At 59.4% G+C, this 26,614-nt stretch overlaps 1 protein-coding gene across 1 annotated transcript; it reads right to left on the minus strand.

Annotated features, from left to right (window-relative positions):
* SCARA5 (scavenger receptor class A member 5) lies at nucleotides 1-26,203 on the minus strand. Its single transcript, XM_077781823.1, has 8 exons — nucleotides 26,092-26,203; nucleotides 22,609-22,737; nucleotides 18,765-19,433; nucleotides 12,597-12,677; nucleotides 8,399-8,497; nucleotides 5,258-5,302; nucleotides 2,395-2,595; nucleotides 1-137 (listed from the first exon to the last, which is right to left on the minus strand). The coding sequence occupies exons 1-8, from the start codon at nucleotides 26,201-26,203 to the stop codon at nucleotides 1-3; spliced, it is 1,473 nt and encodes a 490-aa protein (XP_077637949.1).
* Between the last annotated feature and the right edge of the window lie 411 nt (nucleotides 26,204-26,614).

A 26,614-nucleotide genomic window follows, 5' to 3' on the forward strand; every position in this document is an offset into this window, starting at 1 on the left:
TCACTCGGTGCGGCAGCGCACGCCGGCGTCCTCGGCGTGGCCGCAGTTGGTTCGGCCCCAGCCCGAGAAGGGGCAGAGCGGCAGCGACTCCTCGGTGCCGGCGCAGGAGACGTCGTCCATCCAGATCTGCCCCGAGCCTGCGGAGACGCCGCGGGATTCGGGATCCACCGGGATCCTGAACGGACACCGCGGGACTCGGGATCCACCGGGATCCCACACGGACACCGCGGGGGTTGGGATCCGATGGGATCCTGAACCAACACCGCGGGATTCGGGATCCACAGGGATCCTGAACGGACACCGTGGGATTCGGGATCCACAGGGATCCCACACAGACACCGCGGGGTTTGGGATCCACAGGGATCCTGAACGGACACTGTGGGATTCGGGATCCACCGGGATCCCACACGGACACCGCGGGATTCGGGATCCACCGGGATCCCACACGGACGCCGCGGGATTCGGGATCCGATGGGATCCCACACGGACACCGCGGGATTTGGGATCCACCGGGATCCCACACGGACACCGCGGGATTCGGGATCCACAGGGATCCCACACGGACACTGTGGGGTTTGGGATCCACCGGGATCCTGAACGGACACTGCGGGGTTTGGGATCCAATGGGATCCTGAACGGACACCGTGGGATTCGGGATCCACCGGGATCCCACATGGACACCGCGGGGGTTGGGATCCGATGGGATCCTGAACCGACACCACGGGATCCAGGATCCACCGGGATCCCCCACGGACACTGCGGGGTTTGGGATCCGATGGGATCCTGAACGGACACCGTGGGATTCGGGATCCACCGGGATCCGACACGGACACCGTGGGATTCGGGATCCACCGGGATCCCACACGGACACCGCGGGATTCGGGATCCACAGGGATCCCACATGGACACCGCGGGGGTTGGGATCAGTTTGGATCCTACACGGAGGCCACGGGATTCGGGATCCGATGGGATCCTACACGGACTCCGCAGGGTTTGCGATCCCAAACCAACACTGCGGGGCTTGGGATCTGATGGGATCCCACACAGAGACCGCGGGATTCCAGATCCCAAACCAACACCGCAGGGCTCGGGATCTGCCGGGATCCTGAACCGACACCGCGGGATTTGGGATCCCAAACCAACACCACGGGATTCTGGATCCGCCGGGATCCCAAACTAACACCACCGGATTTGGGATCCCAAACTGACACCGCGGGACTCCGGGATCCCACAAGGATGGAATTCCTGGGATCCCACATAGAAACCCACAGAATTCCCAGGATTCCACATGGGCACCACCGAGTTCCAGCATCCCACACGGATGGAATTCCAGGGATCCCAAAGGGCTGAGATCCCTGATCCTGATCCCAATCCCAATCCCAATCCCATTCCCAATCCCAATCTCATCTCTATCCTGATCCCAATCCCATCCCAATCCCATCCTGATCCCATCCCAATCCCATTCCCAATCCCACCCCTATCCCAATCCTGATCCCAACCCCAATCCCCGTTCCCGACCCCGTTCCCAATCCCAATCCCAATCCCATCCTGTTCCAAATCCCATCCCAATCCCAATCCCACCCCATCCCCATCCCGTTCCCATTCCCGTTCCCATTCCCATTCCTGTCCCGTTCCCGTTCCCGTTCCCGTTCCCGTTCCCGTTCCTGTTCCCTGTCCCATTCCAGTTCCCTGTCCTGTTCCCATTCCCGTTCCCGTTCCTGTCCCGTTCCCATTCCCATTCCGTTCCCGTTCCCATTCCCGTTCCCTGTCCCATTCCTGTTCCCTGTCCCGTTCCCGTTCCCATCCCCGTCCCCGTTCCCGTTCCTGTCCCCGTTCCCATTCCCATTCCCGTTCCCGTCCCCATTCCCATTCCCATTCCCATTCCTGTCCCCATTCCCGTCCCCGTTCCCATTCCCGTCCCCATTCCCATCCCCGTTCCCATTCCCATTCCCGTCCCTGTTCCCGTCCCCGTCCCCATTCCCATCCCCGTTCCCATTCCCATTCCCGTCCCTGTTCCCGTCCCCGTTCCCATTCCCGTCCCCGTTCCCATTCCTGTTCCCGTTCCCGATCCTGTTCCCATTCCCGTTCCCTGTCCCCATCCCGATCCCGTCCCCGTCCCTGTTCCCATTCCCGTCCCCGTTCCCATTCCCGTTCCCATTCCCGTTCTTGTTCCCATTCCCGTTCCCTGTCCCCATCCCGTTCCCGTCCCCGTTCCCGTTCCCAATCCCGTTCCCGTCCCCGTTCCCGTCCCCGTTCCCATTCCCATCCCCGTTCCTGTTCCCGTTCCCATCCCCGTCCCCGTCCCCGTCCCCGATCCCGTCCCCGTTCTTGTTCCCATTCCCGTTCCCTGTCCCCATCCCGTTCCCGTTCCCGATCCCGTTCCCGGTGCCGCACCCTGTCCGAAGCGCGCCATGCGGAAGACGGCGGCGGCGCCGCGGAAGCCGAGCGCGCGGCACGCCACGTCGCCGTCGCGGCCGTCCCAGCCGTCGTCGCAGACCGAGCCCCAGCGCCGCTGGTGGAAGATCTCCAGGCGCCCCTCGTGCGGCCCCGAGCCGTTCATGAGCCGCACCGCGCCCTCCCGCGGCACCGCCGCGCCTGCGGACGGACGGGGCGGAGATCCGTGGGAGGACACCCGTGGGGAGGAGATCCATGGGGAGAAAACCCATGGGAGAACATCCGTGGGGAGGAGATCCATGGGGAGAAAACCCATGGGAGAACATCCGTGGGGAGGAGATCCATGGGAGAACATCCATGGGAGAACATTCGTGGGGACATCAGCCATGGGAGAACATCCGTGGGAGAACACCAGCCATGGGAGAACATTCGTGGGGACATCAGCCATGGGAGAACATCCATGGGAGAACATCAGCCATGGGAGAACATTCGTGGGGACATCAGCCATGGGAGAACATCCATGGGAGAACATCAGCCATGGGGAGGACATCCGTGGGGAGGAGATCCATGGGGAGAAAACCCATGGGAGAACATCCGTGGGGACATCAGCCATGGGAGAACATCCGTGGGGAGGAGATCCATGGGAGAACATCCGTGGGGACATCAGCCATGGGAGAACATCCGTGGGGACATCAGCCATGGGGAGAACATCCATGAGGAGAACATCCATGAAGACATCAGCCGGGGGGAGGACATCATGGGGACAGCCGGCGGGATATCAGCCATGGGGAGAACATCCATGGGGACACCGCCCGGGGGAGGACAGCCGTGGGGACAACATCCGTGGAGATGTCATCCATGGGGACAGCAGCCGTGGAGATGTCATCCATGAGGACATCAGCCATGGGGACAGCAGCCATGGGGAGGACATTTATGGGGAGAACATGCATGAGGAGAACATCCATGAAGATATCAGCCGTGGAGAGGACATCATGGGGAGAACATCATGGGGACAGCAGCCATGGGGAGGACATCCATGGGGATATCAGCCATGGGGACACCGCCGGGGAGGACAACCAGGGGGAGGAGATCCATGGGAGAACATCCATGGGGACACAGCCCAGGGGAGGACAGCCATGGGGACAACATCCGTGGAGATGTCATCCATGGGGACAGCAGCCGTGGAGATGTCATCCATGAGGACATCAGCCATGGGGACAGCAGCCATGGGGAGGACATTTATGGGGAGAACATGCATGAGGAGAACATCCATGAAGATATCAGCCATGGAGAGGACATCATGGGGAGAACATCATGGGGACAGCAGCCATGGGGAGGACATCCATGGGGAGGACATTTATGGGGAGAACATGCATGAGAACATCCATGAAGACATCAGCTGTGGGGAGAACATCCGTGGGGACACCAGCCACGGGGGCATCAGCCATGGGGAGATCAGCCACGGGGAGGACATCCATGAGGGGGACATGCATGGGGACAGCAACCGTGGGGACACCAGCCATGGGGAGAACATCCGTGGGGAGGACATGGGCACAGCAGCCATGGGGACACTGGCCATGGAGATGTCAGCCATGGGGATGTCATCCATGGTGACATCCCAAGGGATGGCGACATTCCCGAGGGATGGTGACATCCATGGTGTCATTCCCAAGGGATGGTGGCACCGTCCATGGCGACATTCCCGAGGGATGGTGGCACCATCCATGGCGACATTCCCGAGGGATGGTGGCACCATCCATGGTGTCATTCCCAAGGGATGGTGGCACCATCCATGGCGACATTCCCGAGGGATGGTGGCACCATCCATGGTGTCATTCCCGAGGGATGGTGACACCATCCATGGCGACATTCCCGAGGGATGGTGACACCATCCATGGCAACATTCCTGAGGGATGGTGACACCATCCATGGTGTCATTCCCAAGGGATGGTGACATCCATGGTGTCATTCCCAAGGGATGGTGACACCATCCATGGCAACATTCCTGAGGGATGGTGACACCACCATGGTGTCATTCCCGAGGGATGGTGGCACCATCCATGGTGTCATTCCCGAGGGATGGTGGCACCATCCATGGCGACATTCCCGAGGGATGGTGACATCCATGGTGTCATTCCCAAGGGATGGTGGCACCATCCACGGTGTCATTCCCAAGGGATGGTGGCACCATCCACAGTGTCATTCCCGAGGGATGGTGGCACCATCCATGGCGACATTCCCGAGGGATGGTGGCACCACCCATGGTGGCATCTCCCAGGGATGCTCCTGGCCCACCCTGGAGCATCTCCCGTGGCTTCTCCATGAGGAAGGAGCACCAGATGAGGCACCCCAGGGAATTCTGGGACATTCCCAGCCTGGAAGGTCCGGCTGTGGTTGGGAATGTCCCCAGGCTGGGATGTCCCTGGAATTCCATGGGGAATGTCCCCAAGGAGCGACATCCCTGGAATTCCCTGGGGAATGTCCCCAGGCTGGGATGTCCCTGGAATTCCATCGGGAATGTCCCCAGGCTGGGATGTCCCTGGAATTCCCTGGGGAATGTCCCCAAGGAGCGACATCCCTGGAATTCCCTGGGGAATGTCCCCAGGCTGGGATGTCCCTGGAATTCCATGGGGAATGTCCCCAAGGAGCGACATCCCTGGAATTCCCTGGGGAATGTCCCCAAGGAGCGACATCCCCGGGATGGCGGAAGGCCACCATGGACACCTCGGCCATTCCCGGTCCTTTCCCGTTCCCGCTCTCCCTCCCACCTTCCCCGGCTCCGAGCGGGAGAACCCCGGGATGGTTTTCCCAGCTCCCGATTCCCAAAAAATCCCGCCCGGATCCGGGAACTCACCGGCGCCACCAGCGGCTCCTCCGTCCCCCTTGTCCCCCTTGGGGCCGCGCTCGCCTGCCGGGAGAAACGCCGGAATTGTTGGGATTCCCCATCCCTGCTCCCAAAAAACGGGAGATCCCAAAATCCCTCCGGGAATTCCAGCGGCTCCCGGAATTCCTGAGGGCAGATCCCCTGGAGGGCAGCGAAAACCGGGATTTCGGGGTGAAATTCCCGATTTGGGGGTGGAAAATCCCGTCTGGGGGCAGGGATGGGCATTCCCAAATTCCGGATGAAGCACCGAGCCGGCATCCGTGGAAAAGGGCGATGCCAGGGAGCAGCTGGATAAACGTTCCCGCCTGTTTGATATCCCGGGAATGACTCGATATCCCGGGAATGACTCGATATCCCGGGAATGACTCAATATCCTGGGAATCATTCAATAGCCTGGGAATGATTCAATATCCCGGGAATGACTCGATATCCCGGGAATGATTTGATATCCCGGGAATGATTCAATATCCTGGGAATCATTCAATATCCCAGGAATGATTCGATATCCCGGGAATGATTCGATATCCCGGGAATGATTCAGTATCCCAGGAATGATTCGATATCCCGGGAATGACTCAATATCCTGGGAATCATTCAATAGCCTGGGAATGATTCTGTATCCCGGGAATGACTCGATATCCCGGGAATGATTCTGTATCCCGGGAATCATTCAATATCCCAATCCCGATTTAATATCCCGTGAATTCCTTGGCTCTGCCGGAGCCTCCTCCTCCCTCATTCCCGGCTTTTCCAGGCGGGACCGGAGACTTGGATTCGCTGATCCCGGCTTGGCCAAGCCTGGCCCGATCCCAGGGAAAAGCTCCGGGATGCTCCGGCCTCCAGGAACAACAAACAACACCCGAAAATCCGGGAGGAAGGGAAACGGGGGATATGAAAGGATCCCAAAAAACCGGAGCAGGGCAGGAAATTCCGGCCGTGTCCCTGGGAGGCTCCGGGAGAGCGGGATTGATCCCGCGGGTGGTGTGGGATGGGGAAAGGGCCCGGAGCTGATGGGATCCAGATGGGAACGCCGGGAACGGGGCCAGGGATGCGGCTCCGGGAATCGGGAAGGGCTCGGGATGCCGGAGCAGGAATCGGGATTGGGAAGCGACAATTCCGGGATTCCTCCCCAAAACGGAGAGAGGTTGGGGTGATCCCCGGAAATGGGTTTGTCCTGGAGTGATCCCAAAATTCGGGCAGCAGGAAAAGGGGGATGGCCCCGCTCAGGTGAGGCCCCACCTGCGGAGCTGCTCCAGCTCCGGGATCCCGACTCCGGAAGGAGAAATTCCAGAGGAGGCCATGGAGATCGGCTGGACTGGGAGAGCCGGGAATGTTCCCCTGGATCGGGGAAGGATCCAGGGAATCCTTGGAGCCGCTTCCCGATCCCCAAGGGGCTCCGGGAGAGCTGGAATTTGGGGAAGGGCTGGAGGGGCAGGAGCCAGGGAATGGAATTCCCAGTGGGAAAGGGCAGCTTGGGATTTTGGGATCTTGGGCAGGAATTCCCGGCTGGGCTGGAATTCCCAGAGAATCCCTGGGAGTGCCCAAGGGTGGATTTGGATCACCCCGGGATCGTGGGACGGGACTGAAGGTCCATGGATCCCATCCCAAACCATTCCGGGATTCTGGGATCACAGACATTTGGAATCCATTCAGCGGGATTTTTATGGAATTTGGGGATGGAAAAAGGAAGGGAGACCCAATCCCAATCCCCTCCAGGTTTCTGCTCCCTACAAATCCCGGCTCTTCCCAACCTGTTTTCCCTTCCTGCCCCCCAGCAGGAATTTTGGGGCACAAAGGGCAGATTTTGGGGTTTTCAATCCTGGGTTTGGCAGCAGCTGGGAATTTCCCATCCCAGGTGTCCCAGGAAATCCCAACTCCCACAGTTTTCCCAGGAGGATGGGAAACCACAGCGAGCCGGGAACGCCCCAGAACACAGCCAGGAGATTATTCCCAAATCCCTGCCAGGTTCCTGGATTCCCAAATCCCTGCCAGGTTCCTGGATTCCCAAATCCCTGCCGGGTTCCAGGTTACCAAATCCCTGCCGGATTCCCAAATCCCTGCTGGGTTCCCAAATCCCTTTCGGGTTCCCGGGTTCCCAAATCCCTGCCGGGTTCCTGGTTCCCAAATCCCTGCTGTGTTCCCAAATCCCTGCCAGGTTCTTGGATTCCCAAATCCCTGCTGGGTTCCCAAATCCCTGCCGGGTTTCCGGATTCCCAAATCCCTGCCGGGTTCCCAAATCCCTGCCGGGTTCCAGGTTCCCAAATCCCTGCCGGGTTTCCAGGTTCCCAAATCCCTGCCAGGTTCCTGGTTCCCAAATCCCTGCCGGGTTCCCAAATCCCTGCCGGGTTCCCAAATCCCTGCCGGGTTCCTGGTTCCCAAATCCCTGCCGGGTTCCCAAATCCCTGCCGGGTTCCCAAATCCCTGCCGGGTTCCTGGATTCCCAAATCCCTGCCGGGTTCCCAAATCCCTGCTGTGTTCCCAAATCCCTGCCGTGTTCCCAAATCCCTGCCAGGTTCCTGGATTCCCAAATCACTGCCGGGTTCCTGGTTCCCAAATCCCTGCCGTGTTCCCAAATCCCTGCCGGGTTCCTGGTTCCCAAATCCCTGCCAGGTTCCTGGTTCCCAAATCCCTTTTGGGTTCCTGGTTCCCAAATCCCTGCCGTGTTCCCAAATCCCTGCCGTGTTCCCAAATCCCTGCCAGGTTCCTGGTTCCCAAATCCCTGCTGGATTCCCAAATCCCTGCCGTGTTCCCAAATCCCTGCCGTGTTCCTGGATTCCCAAATCTCTGCTGGGTTCCCAAATCCCTGCTGGGTTCCCAAATCCCTGCCGTGTTCCTGGATTCCCAAATCCCTGCCGGGTTCCCAAATCCCTGCCGGAGCCAGGCGTGGGAGCACAGCCCGGGAGGTCCCCACGCAGCCCCACGGAATGGGAGCACATCCCAAATCCACCCGTTGCCCCTGCTGCCGGTGCAGGAACCGTCGGGATTCCCGTTCCTCCAGGAGATCCGGGTGGTTCCTGATCCAGAGGATCCCCGGGTCTCGCTCCCAGGGCTCTGCCCCTCATCCCGGGATATCTCCGGAGCCCGTCCGCTCCTGGATCCCGCCGGGATCCGCGCCCGTACCTTTCGATCCGCGCGGCCCCGCGGGCCCGCGAGGGCCGAGCTCCCCCGGGTCCCCCTTCAATCCGCGCGGGCCGGGCGGTCCCCGCTCCCCGGGAATCCCTGGAATGAGCACCGGGACACACCATCAGCCGCTTCCCGCAGAATTCCGCAATCCCCACGGGCCCGGGAGCTCCGGGAGACTCCAGAGTTCCGGCTCGTCCTTCTCCCGCGCTTCCCTGGGATTCCAGGATGGATTTATCCGGGTGCTAAGGAATTCCTGGGCATTCTTTGCCTGGGATGGAGGGGAACTCGGCTCCAAAGCTGGAGATCAAGGAAGGAAAACCAGGATCCATCCCAAGGAATCGGGATGTGTCCCCCGAGAGCCCCAGGTCTCCGGAATCCATGTTGTCCAAGGGGTTGGATGTTTCCTGGAGAAAGGCGTGGATGGAACCTCTGGGAGGTGGGAACTGGGGCTGGAGTTTGGGAATTCCTTCACAGGGGACACACCCGAACCTTGGAGGTCACCTCCACCCACCTGGACCTGGACCTGGACCCAGATCTGGATCTGCTCCTGGACCTGGACTGGAATCTAGATCTGCTCCTAGACCTGGACCTGGACCTGGACCTGGACCTGGCTCTGGACCTGGACCTGGACTTGGATCTGGACCTGGACATGGACATGGACCTGGATCTGGACCTGGACCTGGACCTGGATCTGCTCCTGGACCTGGATCTGCTCCTGGACCTGGACCAGGATCTAGATCTGCTCCTAGACCTGGACCTGGATCTGGATCTGGACCTGGATCTTCTCCTGGATCTGGATCTGCTCCTGGACCTAGATCTAAATCTTCTCCTAGACCTAGACCTGGATCTGCATCTGCTCCTGGACCTGGACCTGGACCTGGACCTGGACCTGGACCTGGACCTGGACCTGGACCTGATCCTGGTCCTGCTCCTGGACCTTGACCTGGATCCAGTTGTGGGTCTGATCCTGGGCCTGATCCTGAAACTGGACCTGGATCTGGGTCTACATCTGGACTTGGATCTGGACCTGGATCTGCATCTGCATCCAGTCCTGGACCCCAGGTGGGACCTGGACCTGGATCCAAATGTGGGCCCAGGGTGGAGACGGGATCTGCTGGCACCTGGGGATGATCCCGATCCTGGGGATGATCCCGATCCTGGGGATGATTCTGATCCAGCAGGGACTGATCCCAATCCAGCAATGACTGATCCCAAGCCTGGGAATGATCCCAATCCAGCAGGGACTGATCCCGAGCCTGGGGATGATCCCGATCCAGCAGGAACTGATCCCGAGCCTGGGGATGATCCCAATCCAGCAGGAACTGATCCCGAGCCTGGGGATGATCCCGATCCAGTGGGGATTGATCCCGATCCAGTGGGGATTGATCCCGAGCCTGGGGATGATCCCAATCCAGCAGGAACTGATCCCAATCCAGCAGGGACTGATCCCGAGCCTGGGGATGATCCCAATCCAGCAGGAACTGATCCCGAGCCTGGGGATGATCCCGATCCAGCAGGAACTGATCCCGAGCCTGGGGATGATCCCGATCCAGCAGGAACTGATCCCGAGCCTGGGGATGATCCCAATCCAGTGGGGATTGATCCCGAGCCTGGGGATGATCCCGATCCAGCAGGGACTGATCCCAATCCAGTGGGGATAATCCCGATCCAACAGGGATTGATCCCAAGCCTGGGGATGATCCCGAGCCTGGGGATGATCCCGATCCAGCAGGAACTGATCCGGATCCTGGGGATGATCCCGATCCAGCAGGACTGATCCCGAGCCTGGGGATGATCCCGATCCAGCAGGACTGATCCCGAGCCTGAGCCAGGCTCGGATCCAATATTTTAGTCCTAATTCTCCTTTGGTTTACAAGGAAAATAATCCTCCAGGAGGAATTCCAGCCCCAGCTCCAACGGGCATTATCCCCAGCTCCAGCCTTTCCCTGCTGTGTCCATCCCGAGGAGGGATCAGGACCTGGATTTTGGCAGGGCAGGGGTAAGAGGGGGAATTTTCCATGGAAAAGGGGATTTTCCAGGGATACACCTGAACCTGACCTTCTCAGATCCAAAGGCTCGTGCCTGCATCCCGAAAAACTCCAGGAAAAAACCTAAAAAATTGTGGCTCTTCCCGCAACTCTTCCTGAAGGTGAACCCTCCTGGGATTGTTTTGTTTTTCTGTTTGAATAAGAAAAAAAAAATGAGGGGAAAAAAAGGGAAAACCAAGGAAAAGAGCCAATGTAATTCCGAGGGTTGTTACACCCAAGAAAAACAGCCACGAGTCCGTCAGCGCCAGGAATTGCAGCTGGAGGGAGAAGGAACAGGGGCAGCTGCAGGGGCTGGCCGAGGGAGATCGGATTTCCAGGCTGGCTCTGCCTCGCTGGGCTGGGCCTGGAAAGGAGCGGTCCCAAAATCCCAGGGTTTGAGCCCAAAGCAGCCCCAGCCAGGTCGCGGTGCCTCAGAATCCTTGGAGCACAGGATTCCAGGGATGGAGCTGGAGCTGGGGCTGGGGCTGGATCAAGATCTGGGGCTGGGGCTGGATCAAGATCTGGGTCTGGGTCTGGATCTGGGTCTGGGACTGGATTAAGTTCTGGGTCTGGGTCTAGATCTGGGTCTGGGTCTGGGTCTGGGTCTGGATCTGGGTCTGGTTCTGGGTCTGGTTCTGGGTCTACTGTGACTGGATCAAGTTCTGGGTCTGGGTCTAGATCTGGGTCTGGGTCTGGGTCTGGGTCTGGATCTGGGTCTGTGACTGGATCAAGTTCAGGGTCTGGGTCTGGTTCTGGGTCTGGGTCTGGGTCTAGATCTGGGTCTGGATCAAGTTCTGGGTCTGGGTCTGGTTCTGGGTCTGGGTCTGGGTCTGGTTCTGGAGCCGGGTCTGATTCTGGGTCTGTGACGGGATCAAGTTCAGGGTCTGGTTCTGGATCAAGTTCAGGGTCTGGTTCTGGAAGTAGATCTGGTTCTGGTTCTGGTTCTGGGTCTAGATCTGTATCTGGGTCTGGGTCTGGAGCTGGATCTGGAGCAGGATCTGGGCCTGGGACTGAATCTGGTTCTGGTTTTGGGTCTCGGTCTGGATCTGGATCTGGGTCTGGATCTGGACCTTGACCTGGATCTGCGTCTGGATCTGAATCAGGATCTGGATCTGAATCAGGATCTGGATCTGAATCAGGATCTGGATCTGCATCTGGGTCTGGATCTGGTTCTGGATCTGGTTCTGAGTCTGGGTCTGAGTCTGGGTCTGGAGCTGGATTTGGAGCAGGATCTGGGCCTGGGCCTGGATCTGGTTCTGGTTTTGGGTCTGGATCTGGTTCTGGTTTTGGGTCTGGATCTGGTTCTGGTTTTGGGTCTGGATCAGGATCTGGATCTGGGTCTCCATCTGGGTCTGGGATTGGATCTGGTTCTGGATCTGGGTCTGGTCCTGAACCTTGACCTGGATCTGGACCCACATCTGGGTCTGGGTCTGGACCTTGGCCTGGACCTGCTCCTGGACCTGGATGTGAATCCAAAGCTGGATCTGGTCCTGGCGCTGGCCCTGGAGCTCCATCCCGCGGGATCCCGGCGGATCCCTGCTCCCGGCGGGATGGATCCCGTCACCTCCGCGGGACAAAGCTGTCCCGGGGGATCCTGCCCCACCTCCGTGCCGTTCCCAGCCCCTGGAAGCGGAGCAGCATTCCCAGCTTTCCTTCAAGTCAGGAACAGCTGGAGCCAACCCTCCTCAGGGTGGGAATGTCCTCCGGTGGCTTCCGACGGAATTCCTCCCCAAAACAATGGAATTAAGAAGGGGGGGGGTGGGAAAATCGGCATCGCTGACGTCGGAAAAAGAAAATTCTGGAAAAATCTTGGAGCCGAGGCCCTTCTGGTGGGTTCCTGGGATCTGCTGGAGGGATCCAGCAGCAATTCCAGCCCTGGTGCCTTGGAAGGCTCCGTTTGGGAATTCCTGCTCCAGCCTAGCCGGGACACCCTGGAAATCTGGGAATAACAGCCATGGATTTCCTGGAGCCGGGTGGGCCATGACGTTTTTCCCCTCCAGGATGGATGTTCCAGGATCCGGGAGAGCAGATCCATCCTCGTGTCCCTCAGGAGCTGGGACGTGCCAAGGGACGGGTCGGGAATCACCGGGAATCGGGTTCGGATCAGCCGGGTTATTTCAGGATGGGATTTTGGGGGGTTTTGTGGACGCCGGGAATGTTTTCCTTACCTCGGAGCCCGGGCAGGCCGGGAAGGCCGGGCTGTCCCTCCATCCCTTCCGTGCCTCGGTCTCCTTTGGGTCCCGGCGGCCCTGGAAGACAGCGGGAATCACATCCCGGAGCCGGGAACGCGCAGCAGGAGCGGGAGATCCGGGGATCACCAAGAAAGCTGGGACAAATCAGCCGGAGCGGTTTTCCACAATTTTAAATTCCCGGGATTTGTGGATCTTAAATTCCAAACCGGATTCCGCCAACCTGCTCCCAAGTACCAAGAAAATTCACCCGGGAGCTCCACCTTGAGCGCGACTCCGGGAATTTTCCTTTAGACTAAGAGCTGGGACATTCCCAAGGAAATCATTGCAAGAAATCAGGGAAAATACACATTTTGGGAGTGTTCCTACAATCCTGGAATTTTGGGGCATGGAAAGGATTTTAAGAATCATCCAAGGGCAGGGACACTTTCCATTTGTCCAGCTGGGGTGATCCTCTGGGAATTCTGGAGATGATCCTTGAGGAGAGGATTGACAGGAGGATTTTGGTAAAATCCCAGGAATGCGCAGAAGATCCCGATCCCAGTTTTATCCCTCATCCTGCAAAGGGTCAAATCCTAAAAGCTGAAAACAATCGGGAGCCAGCAGAATGGGAAGAAGGAATTGGAAGGGAATAAAAAACGGGGCTGAAAAAAATATTCCTGGGATAGAACAGGGCAGGGAGAGGCTGGGAAGGGTCATTCCCGCCCATCCCGGGAAATCCTAAAAGCCGGGAACTCGGGGAGCTGAGCTCCAGGCAGGGCTCCGGGTGCTGGGAAAGGGTCAGGAAGAGCAGGGATGTGTTTTAATGGATCAGGAACTGGGATCTGGGAATGTTCTGTAGGAATCCGTGGGATCCAGAGTGGGATCCAGAGTGGGATCCAGAGTGGGATCCAGAGTGGGATCCAGAGTGGGATCCGCAGTGGGATCCAGAGTGGGATCCGCAGTGGGATCCAGAGTGGGATCCGCAGTGGGATCCAGAGTGGGATCCGCAGTGGGATCCTGACCCACATCAAGGCTGGGAAACATCCCGGGATGGAGATGGTTTGGGATAGAGAATGGATCCCAGAATCCAAGGATGGACTCCAGATCCTGGAAAGGATCCCAGACCCTGGGATGGATCCCAGACCCTCGGGATGGATCCCAGACTCTCAGGATGGATCCCAGACCTTTGAGATGGATCCCAGAGCCTTGGGATGGATCCCAGACCCTCAGGATGGATCCCAGACCCTCAGGATGGATCCCAGACCCTGGGATGGATCCCAGACCCTCAGGATGGATCCCAGACCTTTGAGATGGATCCCAGAGCCTTGGGATGGATCCCAGACCCTCAGGATGGATCCCAGACCTTTGAGATGGATCCCAGAGCCTTGGGATGGATCCCAGACCCTCAGGATGGATCCCAGACCATGGGATGGATCCCAGACCATGGGATGGATCCCAGACCCTTGGGATGGATCCCAGACCCTCAGGAAGGATCCCAGACCTTTGGTATGGATCCCAGAGCCTCGGGATGGATCCCAGACCCTGGGATGGATCCCAGACCCTGGGATGGATCCCAGACCCTGGGATGGATCCCAGACCCTGGGATTGGCACTTCCAGGGATGGGGCAGCTGCAGATTTTCTGGAATGCTCCCGGGGATGGTCCCATCCCAGGAGCAGCTCTTGGGACAGGACACCGGGAGCAGCCGGGCTGGAGGAAAACTGGGAATGGCAGCTGGGAGAGGCTCCCGAGCATTCCCAGCTTTCCCACCCCACAGCTCCTGGGAAATCCCAGGAAATCCCGGTTCTGCAGCATCCCGGCTCCCCACCCTCCAATCCCAGCAGGATGAGGCCTCTCCTGAGGGATGGGAATGTCCCGTCACCTTTGGGACCTGCTGGGATCCAGCACATCCCACCCAGGGATCCACCGAACGGATCCCGGGAATTCTCCCAAGACCCAAAACTCCTCGGCGTTGTCCTTCCCGAGCCGCGGGAGGTGCTCGGAGCAATCCTCGGGACCTTCCCGAGCTGCCACCGCCCAATTCCAGGATCCGGGATCCGGAGGCCGGGATAGCCGAGGATTCGGGGAGAAGGAAAAGGGAGGGAGGGAACGGCTCGGCCAAATCCAGCCGGGAACACGACGGACTCACCCGAGGACATCTGGAGCTGGGATGAATCCAGCTGGGCGCGAGGCCCCAGGAATTATCCATGGGATGGGAGGAGAGGGAAGTTTGGGACGCCAGGAATGTGTCAGGGCTGATAAATCCGGCCCTCGGGGAGGGGTTTGTTTTGGGATAACGCGATTCCGGCGCTCCGCGGCGGATCCCACCCTTGGTGACATCATTCCCACGGGTGGGTGAGGAGGGAAAAGCGGGATCCGAGGGGTGGGGAAAATGGGAAATGTCCAAGCAGTGGGGGCAGGGGGATCCCAGAGTCCCAGAAACAGGGATCGGGAGCCAACATCCCCCGGGATGAGGGACAGCGCCCCGGGAGCTGCTGCTATTCCAGGGGAAAGGATGGATCTCCCGGAATCCGTCCCCGCCGGCTCAGCAGCTGGAAAAGGGGAACAAGTGCCTTGGCACCAGCCCCGGCCTTGGAATTCCAGCAGGGATTGATCCTGATCCAGCAGGGACTGATCCCAATCCAGCAGGAACTGATCCTGATCCAGCAGGGACTGATCCCAATCCAGCAGGGACTGATCCCAATCCAGCAGGACTCATCCCAATCCAGCAGGGACTGATCCTGATCCAGCAGGGATTGATCCCAATCCAGCAGGGATTGATCCCAATCCAGCAGGAACTGATCCCAATCCAGTGGGGATTGATCCCGAGCCTGGGGATGATCCTGATCCAGCAGGAACTGATCCCAATCCAGTGGGGATGATCCCAATCCAGCAGGGACTGATCCTGATCCAGCAGGGATTGATCCCGAGCCTGGGGATGATCCCGATCCAGCAGGACTCATCCTGATCCAGCAGGACTCATCCTGATCCAGCAGGACTCATCCTGATCCAGCAGGACTCATCCCGAGCCTGGGCATGATCCCGAGCCTGGGGATGATCCCGATCCAGCAGGACTGATCCCGAGCCTGAGCCAGGCTCGGATCCAATATTTTAGAATATTGGAATTAGAATTTTAGAATTCCTTGGAATTCCAGCTGGAAGCACCAGGAATGAGCTCCAGCGTCCGCAGGTGCAACAGGTGGGAAATGGGACAGGAGCTGCTCCCAGCCTCCGGCTCCGCCCCGGAGCTCCCACCGGGATCTCCTGGGTTTCTCCATGGGGTTCCCCCTCCCTGGCACAGCATTCCCAGAGCAGCCGTGGCTGTCCCTGGATCCCTGGAAGTGCCCAAGGCCGGGCTGGACAGGGCTGGGAGCACCCTGGGGTGGTGGAAGGTGTTGGAGTTGGAACAGGAGGGGATTTAAGGGCCCTTCCCACCCAAACTAATCCGGGATTTGGGAAGAGCTGAGGGTGGGAATGGTGGAGAAGATGGGATGGGGGGAGTTGGTTTTTCCTGGCATCTTGGAGGGAAGCTTGGGAGCTTCCTTCCAAACCGTGGATGGGGAATGTTTGGAGAGTCCAAGGGGATGGAGACACCTGAGCGGGGATGGATGGGAGCGGATCTGGAACCTTCCCGACCGGAGAGACCTGGAGGGGCTGGAGCGTGTCCAGGGAAGAGAACGGAGCCCCAGGAGGGGCTGGGGGAGCTGGGAAGGGGCTGGAGAGTTCCTGAGGAGCTGGGAAGGGGCTGGAGAGTTCCTGAGGGAGCTGGGAAGGGGCTGGAGAGTTCCTGAGGGAGCTGGGAAGGGGCTGGAGAGTTCCTGGGGGAGCTGGGAAGGGGCTGGAGAGTTCCTGGGGGAGCTGGGAAGGGAATGGAGAGTTCCTGAGGAGCTGGGAAGGGAATGGAGAGTTCCTGAGGGAGCTGGGAAGGGGCTGGAGAGTTCCTGAGGGAGCTGGGAAGGGGCTGGAGAGTTCCTGAGGGAGCTGGGAAGGGGCTGGAGAGTTCCTGAGGGAGCTGGGAAGGGGCTGGAGAGTTCCTGGGGGAGCTGGGAAGGGGCTGGAGAGTTCCTGGGGGAGCTGGGAAGGGAATGGAGAGTTCCTGAGGAGCTGGGAAGGGAATGGAGAGTTCCTGAGGAGCTGGGAAGGGGCTGGAGAGTTCCTGGGGGAGCTGGGAAGGGAATGGAGAGTTCCTGAGGAGCTGGGAAGGGGCTGGAGAGTTCCTGGGGGAGCTGGGAAGGGGCTGGAGAGTTCCTGAGGGAGCTGGGAAGGGGCTGGAGAGTTCCTGGGGGAGCTGGGAAGGGAATGGAGAGTTCCTGAGGAGCTGGGAAGGGGCTGGAGAGTTCCTGAGGAGCTGGGAAGGGAATGGAGAGTTCCTGGGGGAGCTGGGAAGGGAATGGAGAGTTCCTGAGGAGCTGGGAAGGGGCTGGAGAGTTCCTGGGGGAGCTGGGAAGGGGCTGGAGAGTTCCTGAGGAGCTGGGAAGGGAATGGAGAGTTCCTGGGGGAGCTGGGAAGGGAATGGAGAGTTCCTGAGGAGCTGGGAAGGGGCTGGAGAGTTCCTGGGGGAGCTGGGAAGGGGCTGGAGAGTTCTTGGGGGAGCTGGGAAGGGGCTGGAGAGTTCCTGAGGAGCTGGGAAGGGGCTGGAGAGTTCTTGGGGGAGCTGGGAAGGGGCTGGAGAGTTCCTGAGGAGCTGGGAAGGGAATGGAGAGTTCCTGAGGGAGCTGGGAAGGGAATGGAGAGTTCCTGAGGAGCTGGGAAGGGGCTGGAGAGTTCTTGGGGGAGCTGGGAAGGGGCTGGAGAGTTCCTGAGGGAGCTGGGAAGGGGCTGGAGAGTTCCTGAGGAGCTGGGAAGGGAATGGAGAGTTCCTGGGGGAGCTGGGAAGGGGCTGGAGAGTTCCTGAGGAGCTGGGAAGGGAATGGAGAGTTCCTGGGGGAGCTGGGAAGGGAATGGAGAGTTCCTGAGGAGCTGGGAAGGGGCTGGAGAGTTCCTGGGGGAGCTGGGAAGGGGCTGGAGAGTTCCTGAGGAGCTGGGAAGGGAATGGAGAGTTCCTGGGGGAGCTGGGAAGGGAATGGAGAGTTCCTGAGGAGCTGGGAAGGGGCTGGAGAGTTCCTGGGGGAGCTGGGAAGGGAATGGAGAGTTCCTGAGGAGCTGGGAAGGGGCTGGAGAGTTCTTGGGGGAGCTGGGAAGGGGCTGGAGAGTTCCTGAGGAGCTGGGAAGGGGCTGGAGAGTTCTTGGGGGAGCTGGGAAGGGGCTGGAGAGTTCCTGAGGAGCTGGGAAGGGAATGGAGAGTTCCTGAGGGAGCTGGGAAGGGGCTGGAGAGTTCCTGAGGGAGCTGGGAAGGGGCTGGAGAGTTCCTGAGGGAGCTGGGAAGGGGCTGGAGAGTTCTTGGGGGAGCTGGGAAGGGGCTGGAGAGTTCCTGAGGAGCTGGGAAGGGAATGGAGAGTTCCTGAGGAGCTGGGAAGGGGCTGGAGAGTTCTTGGGGGAGCTGGGAAGGGGCTGGAGAGTTCTTGGGGGAGCTGGGAAGGGGCTGGAGAGTTCCTGAGGAGCTGGGAAGGGGCTGGAGAGTTCTTGGGGGAGCTGGGAAGGGGCTGGAGAGTTCTTGGGGGAGCTGGGAAGGGGCTGGAGAGTTCCTGAGGGAGCTGGGAAGGGAATGGAGAGTTCCTGAGGAGCTGGGAAGGGGCTGGAGAGTTCTTGGGGGAGCTGGGAAGGGAATGGAGAGTTCCTGAGGAGCTGGGAAGGGGCTCAGCCTGGAGCAAAGGAGGCTCGGGGGGGACCTTTTCCCTCTCCACAACTCCATGAAAAGTTGGATCCAGGTGGGAGTCAGGATCTGCTCCCAGGAACCAAGAACCAGGATGAGGAAACGGCCTCTGGCTGGGCCAGGGAAGGTTTAGTTGGATATTGGGAACAATTCCTTCCTGGAAAGGGCTGGGAAGGATTGGAACAGGCCCTGGGAGGTTTGGAGTCCCCATCCCTGGCGGGATTAAAATCCACGTGGATTTGGGAGGACACTGACCGGTGACCGCAACCAGCGGGAATGCACGACCCTGGAGATCTTCTCCAACCTCAACAACTCCACAATCCTCCAACCCCTGACGCACCGAGCCCCGCACAGACCCATCCCACAGGAGCACCCATCCCACCATCCCCATCCCAGCCCGCTGCCGGCGCTCACCGCGGACGACGGAGAGGTTCCGGAGCGCCGCGGAATGCTCCCAGTCCTTCAGGCGCAGCTCCTCGGTGACGTTGTTGAGCAGGGCCAGCTCCAGCCTCAGCTGCCGCTCCGTGGCCGCCTGCCGCGCCCGCAGCCGCCGCCCGTCCGCGCTGGCGTCGCCCAGGAGCTCCCGCAGGTCCCGCAGCCGGGAATTCTGCAGGAGGACGTCGTAGGAGAGGCTGCGGTTCATGGAATCCGCGGCCACGGCCAACGCCGCCACCTGCTCGCCCAGGGCGTCCAGCCGCCCGCCCAGGTGGCCCAGGAGGTGCTGGTGGTGCTCCAGGAGCAGCCGGCTGCTGTTGGCGTCCACGGAGAGCCGCGACAGCTCCAGCCGGGCCGCCTCGCCCTGCTGGGCCAGCGAGTCGCGCAGCCGGGCCACCGACCGCTCCGCCCGGCCGGCCTGGCCCTGGAGGTCCCACAGGAGCTCCTCCAGCCGGCGGAGCGAGCCGCCCAGCAGCGACAGCGAGTCCGAGTGGTTCTGCAGGAGGTCCTGCAGCCTCCAGATGTGCTCCAGGAGGTCCCCCTGGGGCGGCGCGTGCAGCAGCTGCAGGTCCCGGAAGGTCTCGTTGAGCCGCTGGACGTTCCCCAGCAGAACCTGGAGGTCCTCGCGGTTCTCCTGGGGCCGGGACGCTGCGGAGGAGGAGAGCGGCGGGAGGTCAGGAGGAACCCTTGGGTGCCGGCTCCTCCCGAGGACGTTCCCGGTTCCTCGGGGCCTGCGGGTGGAATCTCCAGCCCCGAAGGTTCCTCCCGCCGGCCCCTCCTGGGATCCAAGGCTGGAGGAGGAGGTTGGGAGGTGGAGAAGGGCTGGAGGGTCCTGGGATGGTTTGGGTGGGAAGGAACCGCAAAGCTCATCCCGCTCCACCCGGACAGGGACACTTCCCATGATCCCAGCCTGCTCCAAGCCCATCCCAACTTTCCTTGGGCACTGCCAGGGGTTCTCTGGGAATTCCAGCCCAGCCGGGAATTCCTGCCCAAGATCCCAAAATCCCAAGCTCCCCTTTCCCACTGGGAATTCCATTCCCTGGCTCCTGCCCCTCCAGCCCTTCCCCAAATTCCAGCTCTCCCGGAGCCCCTTGGGGATCGGGAAGCGGCTCCAAGGATTCCCTGGAGCTCAGGGTTTTCCTTCGATCCCTTGGAGCTGCATCCCATGGGATTTGCCTGCTGGGAACCTCAGCCCGGAGCCACCCCGGCAGCTCCAGAGGATCCTGGAATGGTTTGGGTGGAAAGGGACCTTCCATCCCATCCCATCCCATCCCATCCCATCCCATCCCATCCCACCCCATCCCATCCCATCCCATCCCATCCCATCCCATCCCACCCCATCCCATCCCATCCCATCCCATCCCACCCCACCCCATCCCATTATCCCATCCCACCCCATCCCTTCCCATCCCATCCCATCCCATCCCATCCCATCCCACCCCATCCCATCCCATCCCATCCCATCCCATCCCATCCCATCCCATCCCATCCCATCCCATCCCATCCCACCCCATCCCATCCCATCCCATCCCATCCCCGACACCTCGCCCTGTCCCTCCAAGCCCTGTCCAAGCTGGAATCAGCTTCTTGCAGGAATTTTTCCAATCCCTGTTCCCAAATCCCACGGTTTGTCCCGGAATTCCGGCCGGGATTCTCCTGCTGGGACAGGGCGAGGTTCGGTTCCCTCATCCCAGTTTGGCCCCGGCATTCCCGGGAAGGATCTGAGGGATTGGCAGGAGGGGCTCAGCTGGAACAGATCCCAGGGGAAGGATGGAAAACTACAGGGAGAAACATTCCCTGGAGAAAACTCTGGGATTTTTGGGATTTTGTTGTTACTCATGAATCACCAGAGAGAACAGTCCCGAGTTTTTCCAGGGAATGTTGAGGGTGGAATGAGGAACAATTCCCTCCTGGAAAAGGTCGTGCAGGGGTGGAGTCCCTGTTCCCGTAGGGATTTAAATCCGTGTGGGTGTGGCACCTGGGGACACTGGCCGAACTCCACGGGGTCCAAAGGGTTTTCCAACCTCAACAATTCCACGATTCCATGAAAAAGTTGGAGATGGGAGTCCCAGCTGCAGCCTCAGAGGGTTTTTAGTGGATTGGGGGGGACCAGGGGTAGGGATTCAGGGAATGTGAATTCCCAGGGGCCACCGAACCGCCTGAGTTCCATGTGGGAAACTCCAGCTCCGGGGGGGAAAACGTCCCATTCCCGCTGCTCCGGGACGTTTCCTTGGATTTGTGGCGCTGACCCTTTTCCCAACCTCTTTTCCAAGGAAGATCACATGCCCTAGCTGGATTCCAAAAAATTCCCGGCCAAAAACCCACTCCAAAACATTCCAGGACCGTTTGGCCGGGGCTTGGAGCAGCCTGGGATAGTGGGAAGCATCCCTGTGGAATCTGAGACCCTTCCCACCGGAACCATTCCATGATTCCCTGCATCTTTCCAAGCCCCTTCCCCTCGGGCGGGAGAGAAATTCCCGGCTCCGTGTCTGCCTCCGGGAGCCCGGGAAGGGATTTTCCATGGGAAATCCGATCCCTCCGGCATGCAAGGTGTCCATGAACATTCCCGGTTTTCCCAGGGCGAGCTGGGGCTGCCTCCCTGTGGTTCTCCTTTATCCCACCCCATCCCGGTGGTTTTCCAGCCGGGATAAACCCTCTGCACGTCCCCAGCTCCAAATCCCGGCACTCGGCCGCTTCCCGAGGCTCGGCATAAAATCCCAAACTCCCAGAAAACCACGGCGACCTTTTCCCTCTTCCCTCTGCTCCCCTTTTCCAAGATTCCGGGCGACAAGCCGGGAGTGAGGTGCTTCTCCCGGGGTTTTCCTGGAGCTGGGAATTGGGGAACTGGGAGATTCCCGGCGCCAGAGGTGGTTGTTGTTGTTATTCCTGGCCCGGAGCTTTTCCCGGATCCGCGACATCCCCGGCTCCGGGATCCTCCGGCCAACGACAACAACAACATCCAAACAACATCGGAGAGGCCCCAGAATTCCAGGAAAATCTTATCCGGCCGTTCCCAGCCCTCGGAGAGCAGCTGGGGGGAATTTGGGGATGGAAAAGAGTGGGATTCGCATCCCTTCCTGCCGCGGATAACGGGATAAACTCCGGGAAGGACGGGCGGATCCATGGAAGCGGCGATTCCAACCCATCAAGGAGATCCCAGGACTGGGGGCTACAGCTGGAATTTTTGGGATTACTTCAAATTCTTTGGGGTTTTTTATGGGTTTTAGGGGTTGTTTTTCTTTTTTTTTTTTTAATTATTTGACTTTTTTATAGAGTTTGGGGGGTTTTTTTGGGATTTTTTTCAAAATTTTGTAGGTTTTTCAATGGGGTTTGGGATTTTTTGGGATTTTTTTAAATTATTTGACTTTTTAACAGGTTTTTTGTGATTTTTTCAATTTTTTGGGATTTTTAAAGGATTTTTTTGATTTTTTTTTAATTCTTTGATTTTTTTAATGAGTTTCTGGTGTTTTTGAGGGATTTTTTTCAAATTTTGGGGGGATTTTAAAATCTTTTCTTAATTCTTTGACTTTTTTATGGGGTTTTGAGCTTTTTTCAAATTTTTGGGGATTTTCAATTTTTTTGGGGAGGATTTTTTTTTTTTAAGATTCTTTGGGTTTTTTTATGAGTTTTGGGAGTTTTTTTTTTTTTTGGTGCTTGGTTTTTTTTGTTCTTTCTTTTTTTGTTGTTTCTTATTTTTTTTTCATTTTCCTGCTGGATCCCAACTTTCCCCTCCCCGCACGAACCCGGAAAACCCTCCCGGGCAGGGATTCCAAGGCCGTGGAATTTCCTGGGAGCATCCCGGGAAGAGGCGGGCCAGCCTCACCTGCCAGGATGAAGATTCCCACCAGGATGAGGAGCGCCAGGAGGTAAAGTCCCACCACGGAATATCTCAGCGCCGCCACGGAGCCCATCCGGCCGCAGCATCCCGAGGGTCCCGTCCTCCGGCCGGGATCTGCGGGATGGAGCGGGACACGGCGTCACGGGAATGCCGCGGGAAGGGCTGGGATCATCCCCGGGGAGGAACAAGGGGCTCCGCCCTTGGAAGAGTCCAAGGAAAGGTTGGGTGGCATTGGAGAAACCTGGGATAGCGGGAGGAGTTGGGAATTCTGGGATCGAGGGTGCTCAGGATGCATCCCGAGGGATTTTTATGGAATTTGGGGATGGAAAAGGGAAGGGAGACCCTGCCCGGAGTCCCGAATTCCCAGTGGAACCCCTGGATCCTGAAATTCCTTCTCCAGGAGGAATCGGGATGGGGATGGATCCAATCCCAGGCTGGGAGAGCCGGGAATGTTCCCCTGGATCAGGGAAGGATCCCGGGAATCCTTGGAGCCACTTCCCGATCCCCAAGGGGCTCCGGGAGAGCTGGAATTTGGGGAAGGGCTGGAGGGGCAGGAGCCAGGGAATGGAATTCCCAGTGGGAAAGGGGAGCTTGGGATTTTGGGATCTTGGGCAGGAATTCCCGGCTGGGCTGGAATTCCCAGAGAATCCCTGGGAATGCCCAAGGAAAGTTGGGATGGGCTTGGATCACCCTGGGATGGTGGGAAGTGTCCCTGCCCATGGAATGGGAAGAGTTTGAAGGTCTCTTCCCACCCCAAGTTCCCTGCTGGATCCGGGCAGGATTTCTGGGATTTTTGGGATCAGTTTTCCCAGCACTCCCATTCCAGCCCCAGCAGCACCGCCCGGGTTCGCCCTGCCCCAATCCGAGCTTCCCCAAGGAGACACCAATGGAAGATGGAGGACAAGGCCGGAATTCCCACCTGGAGCCTCCATCCGGGTGTTTTGTGCTCCTCGGAGCTCCAAAGCTCCGACCCAGAGCCCCTCATCCCACAGGACCCCAAATCCAAACCTCCCGGATGGAGACAGCGCTGATCCACGGCCGGATCCAGCCCGGCCCATTCCCGCTGGGATTTGGGATCCCATTCCCACTGGGATTTGGGATCCCATCCGAGGCAATTCCCAGCTCCAGCCTGGAGAATTCCTGCTGCGATTTGGGATCCCATTCCCACTGGGACTTGAGATCCCACCCAAGGCAATTCCCAGCTCCAGCCTGGAGAATTCCTGCTGGGACTTGGGATCTCAACCCTGCTGGGATTTGGGATCCCATTCCCACTGAGATTTGGGATCCCATCCTGTGGCAATTCCCAACTCCAGCCCGGCCCATTCCCACTGGAATTTGGGCTCCCATTCCATGGCAATTCCCAGCTCCAGCCCGGCCCATTCCCGCTGGGATTTGGGCTCCCATTCCATGGCAATTCCCAGCTCCAGCCCGGCCCATTCCCGCTGGGATTTGGGATCCCATTCCCACTGGGATTTGGGATCCCATTCCCACTGGGATTTGGGATCCCATCCGAGGCAATTCCCAGCTCCAGCCTGGAGAATTCCTGCTGGGATTTGGGATCTCATTCCCACTGGGACTTGAGATCCCATCCAAGGCAATTCCCAGTTCCAGCCTGGCCCATTCCCACTGGGATTTGGGGTCCCATTCCCTGCTGGGATTTGGGATTCCATCCCTGCTGGGATTTGGGATCCCATCCCAAGGCAATTCCCAGCTCCAGCCTGGCCCATTCCCACTGGGATTTGGGATCCCGTTCTCACTGAGATTTGGGATCCCATCCTGTGGCAATTCCCGGCTCCAGCCTGGCCCATTCCCACTGGGATTTGGGATTCCATTCCCATTGGGATTTGGGATTCCATCCCTGCTGGGATTTGGGATCCCATCCCAAGGCAATTCCCAGCCTGGCCCGTTCCTGCTGGGAATGCCCAGCTGGGACCTCGCCCCATCCCAGTGGGATCTCGCTGCTCCCTGGGATTCCGGCGATGGAACCCACGGATGGGGAGACTCCAGAATTCCAGGGACCCTTCCCCCTGTCCTTCCCGAGCTCCAGCGCTGTCCATCCCGGGAAAACGGGGACGGCTGGAAAAGCCTCCAGCCGGGAAAGGGTCACGGTGGGCGGATCCCGAAACTCAGCCCGGCTTTGGAAGCTCCGGGACGGATCCAGGGAACGATCCCCAGGGAAGGCGGCTCAGGCGGGATCCGGGATGCTCCAGCTGGATCTCATCCCCCGCTCCCCGCCCGGGATTCCTGGAGCCGCGGGGTGAGGAGGGCGCCGAGGTTTTCCCGACCTTTCCCACTTCCAGCGGCTCCCGGGGCGCCCCGATCCGCCCGCTCCCATTCCCGGCCCTTGGAAGCGCGGCCGGGATCCAAGGGAAAGCGAACATTTCCTGCCCCTGCCCAGGCTCCAGGGAGCGGGAGGAGGAGAACAACCGGGATTCCGGGATTTGGGGTCCCCGAAACCCTGGGAAGTTCCAGGGATGTTGATTCCTGGCCCAGCAGAAGGTTTGGATCGCGCTCCCGATGGGTCCTCGCCCTTCCCGGTGGGAATTTTCCAGGAATTCGGGCAAATCCGGGTGGTCCCACCCTCAGGGATGGCTTCGCTCCGGCCCCATCCCAGAAATCCCGCTCCAGAGACCTCTCCCTGGGATGAGCCCCGAGAATTCCAAGCGGAATTCCATCAAAATCCCGGAGCCAGGGAGGCACCTCCAGCCTTTCCCAGGGCCAGGGGTTTGTTGGGAATTCTGGGATCGGTCCCGGGGGGCTGCGGCTCTTCCCTCCCGGCTTTTCCAGCTGAAGGGATGGGAACAGCAGGATCGGGAAGCTGGGAAGGGGCAGGAGCAGGGACATCAGCTTTTGGGATTGGGATCAATACTCGGGGATTTCCTGGATGGGGAATTCTCCCTCCGGATCCAAAGCTGGCCTTACCCCCACAGCTCCCCTTGGAATCAGCTCCATGAGCCCCTTGGAGCATTCCCAGGTGGAATTTATCCGGAGCTGGATGTTCCCAGCTCAGCCAGATCTTCCCTGCTCTCCCAGCCGGGAATTCCTGCCCAAGATCCCAAAATCCCAAGCTCCCCTTTCCCACTGGGAATTCCATTCCCTGGCTCCTGCCCCTCCAGCCCTTCCCCAAATTCCAGCTCTCCGGGAGCCCCTTGGGGATCGGGAAGCAGCTCCAAGGATTCCCTGGATCCTTCCCTGATCCAGGGGAACATTCCCGGCTCTCCCAGCCTGGCATTGCATCCATCCTGATTCCTCCTGGAGAAGGAATTTCAGGATCCAGTGGCTTCACTGGGAATTCGGGACTCCAGGAAGGGTCTCCCTTCCCTTTTCCATCCCCGAATTCCATAAAAATCCCTCGAGATGGATCCAGAGGTGGATCCAGAGGCAGATCCAGGGGTGGATCCAGGGGTGGATGCATGGGTAGATCCCCAGGTGGATCCCGAGTGGATCCCGAGGCGGATCCGCCCTCACCGTCCTCGCAGAGGTTCATCTTGGAGAGGCTCCGTCGCTCCAAGGGCTCCTCCAGGACGGATCCGTTCTCCCACTCCGAGAAGGTGTGGAGATCCACGGCCTTGCTCTCCATCCCGCTGGAGAAAAACGGGAATGTCCCACGGAGCTGGGCCTCGGGACATCCCAATCCCAATCCCAGTTCCCGTCCCAGCCCCAGTCCCAATCCCATTCCCAGTCCCAGTCCCAATCGCATTCCCAATCCCAGTCCCAATCCCAATCCCATTCCCAATCCCAGTCCCCATCCCAGCCCCAGTCCCAATCCCAGTCCCAGTTCCAGTCCCAATCCCATTCCCATTCCCAATCCCAATCCCGTTCCCAATCCCAATCCCAGTCCCAATCCCATTCCCAATCCCATTCCCAATCCCAGTCCCAATCCCAGTCCCAATCCCAGTCCCCATCCCAGTCCCAATCCCAATCCCAGTCCCAATCCCATTCCCAATCCCAGTCCCAATCCCAGTCCCAATCCCAGTCCCCATCCCAGTCC

The sequence above is a fragment of the Lonchura striata genome, chromosome 3 (genome assembly GCF_046129695.1).
Source record: "Lonchura striata isolate bLonStr1 chromosome 3, bLonStr1.mat, whole genome shotgun sequence".
Lineage (NCBI taxonomy): Eukaryota > Metazoa > Chordata > Aves > Passeriformes > Estrildidae > Lonchura > Lonchura striata.

What these genes read in the sequence shown, in the direction of transcription:
- SCARA5 (XM_077781823.1), bottom strand. Translation starts at nt 26,203, where the DNA reads ATGGAGAGCAAGGCCGTGGATCTCCACACCTTCTCGGAGTGGGAGAAC. An exon ending in GATGAACCTCTGCGAGGACG is followed by an intron (nt 22,738 to 26,091) that starts GTGAGGGCGGAT and finishes TCCATCCCGCAG; the next exon opens with ATCCCGGCCGGAGGACGGGA. An exon ending in CATGGCGCGCTTCGGACAGG is followed by an intron (nt 138 to 2,394) that starts GTGCGGCACCGG and finishes GCGTCTCCGCAG; the next exon opens with GCTCGGGGCAGATCTGGATG.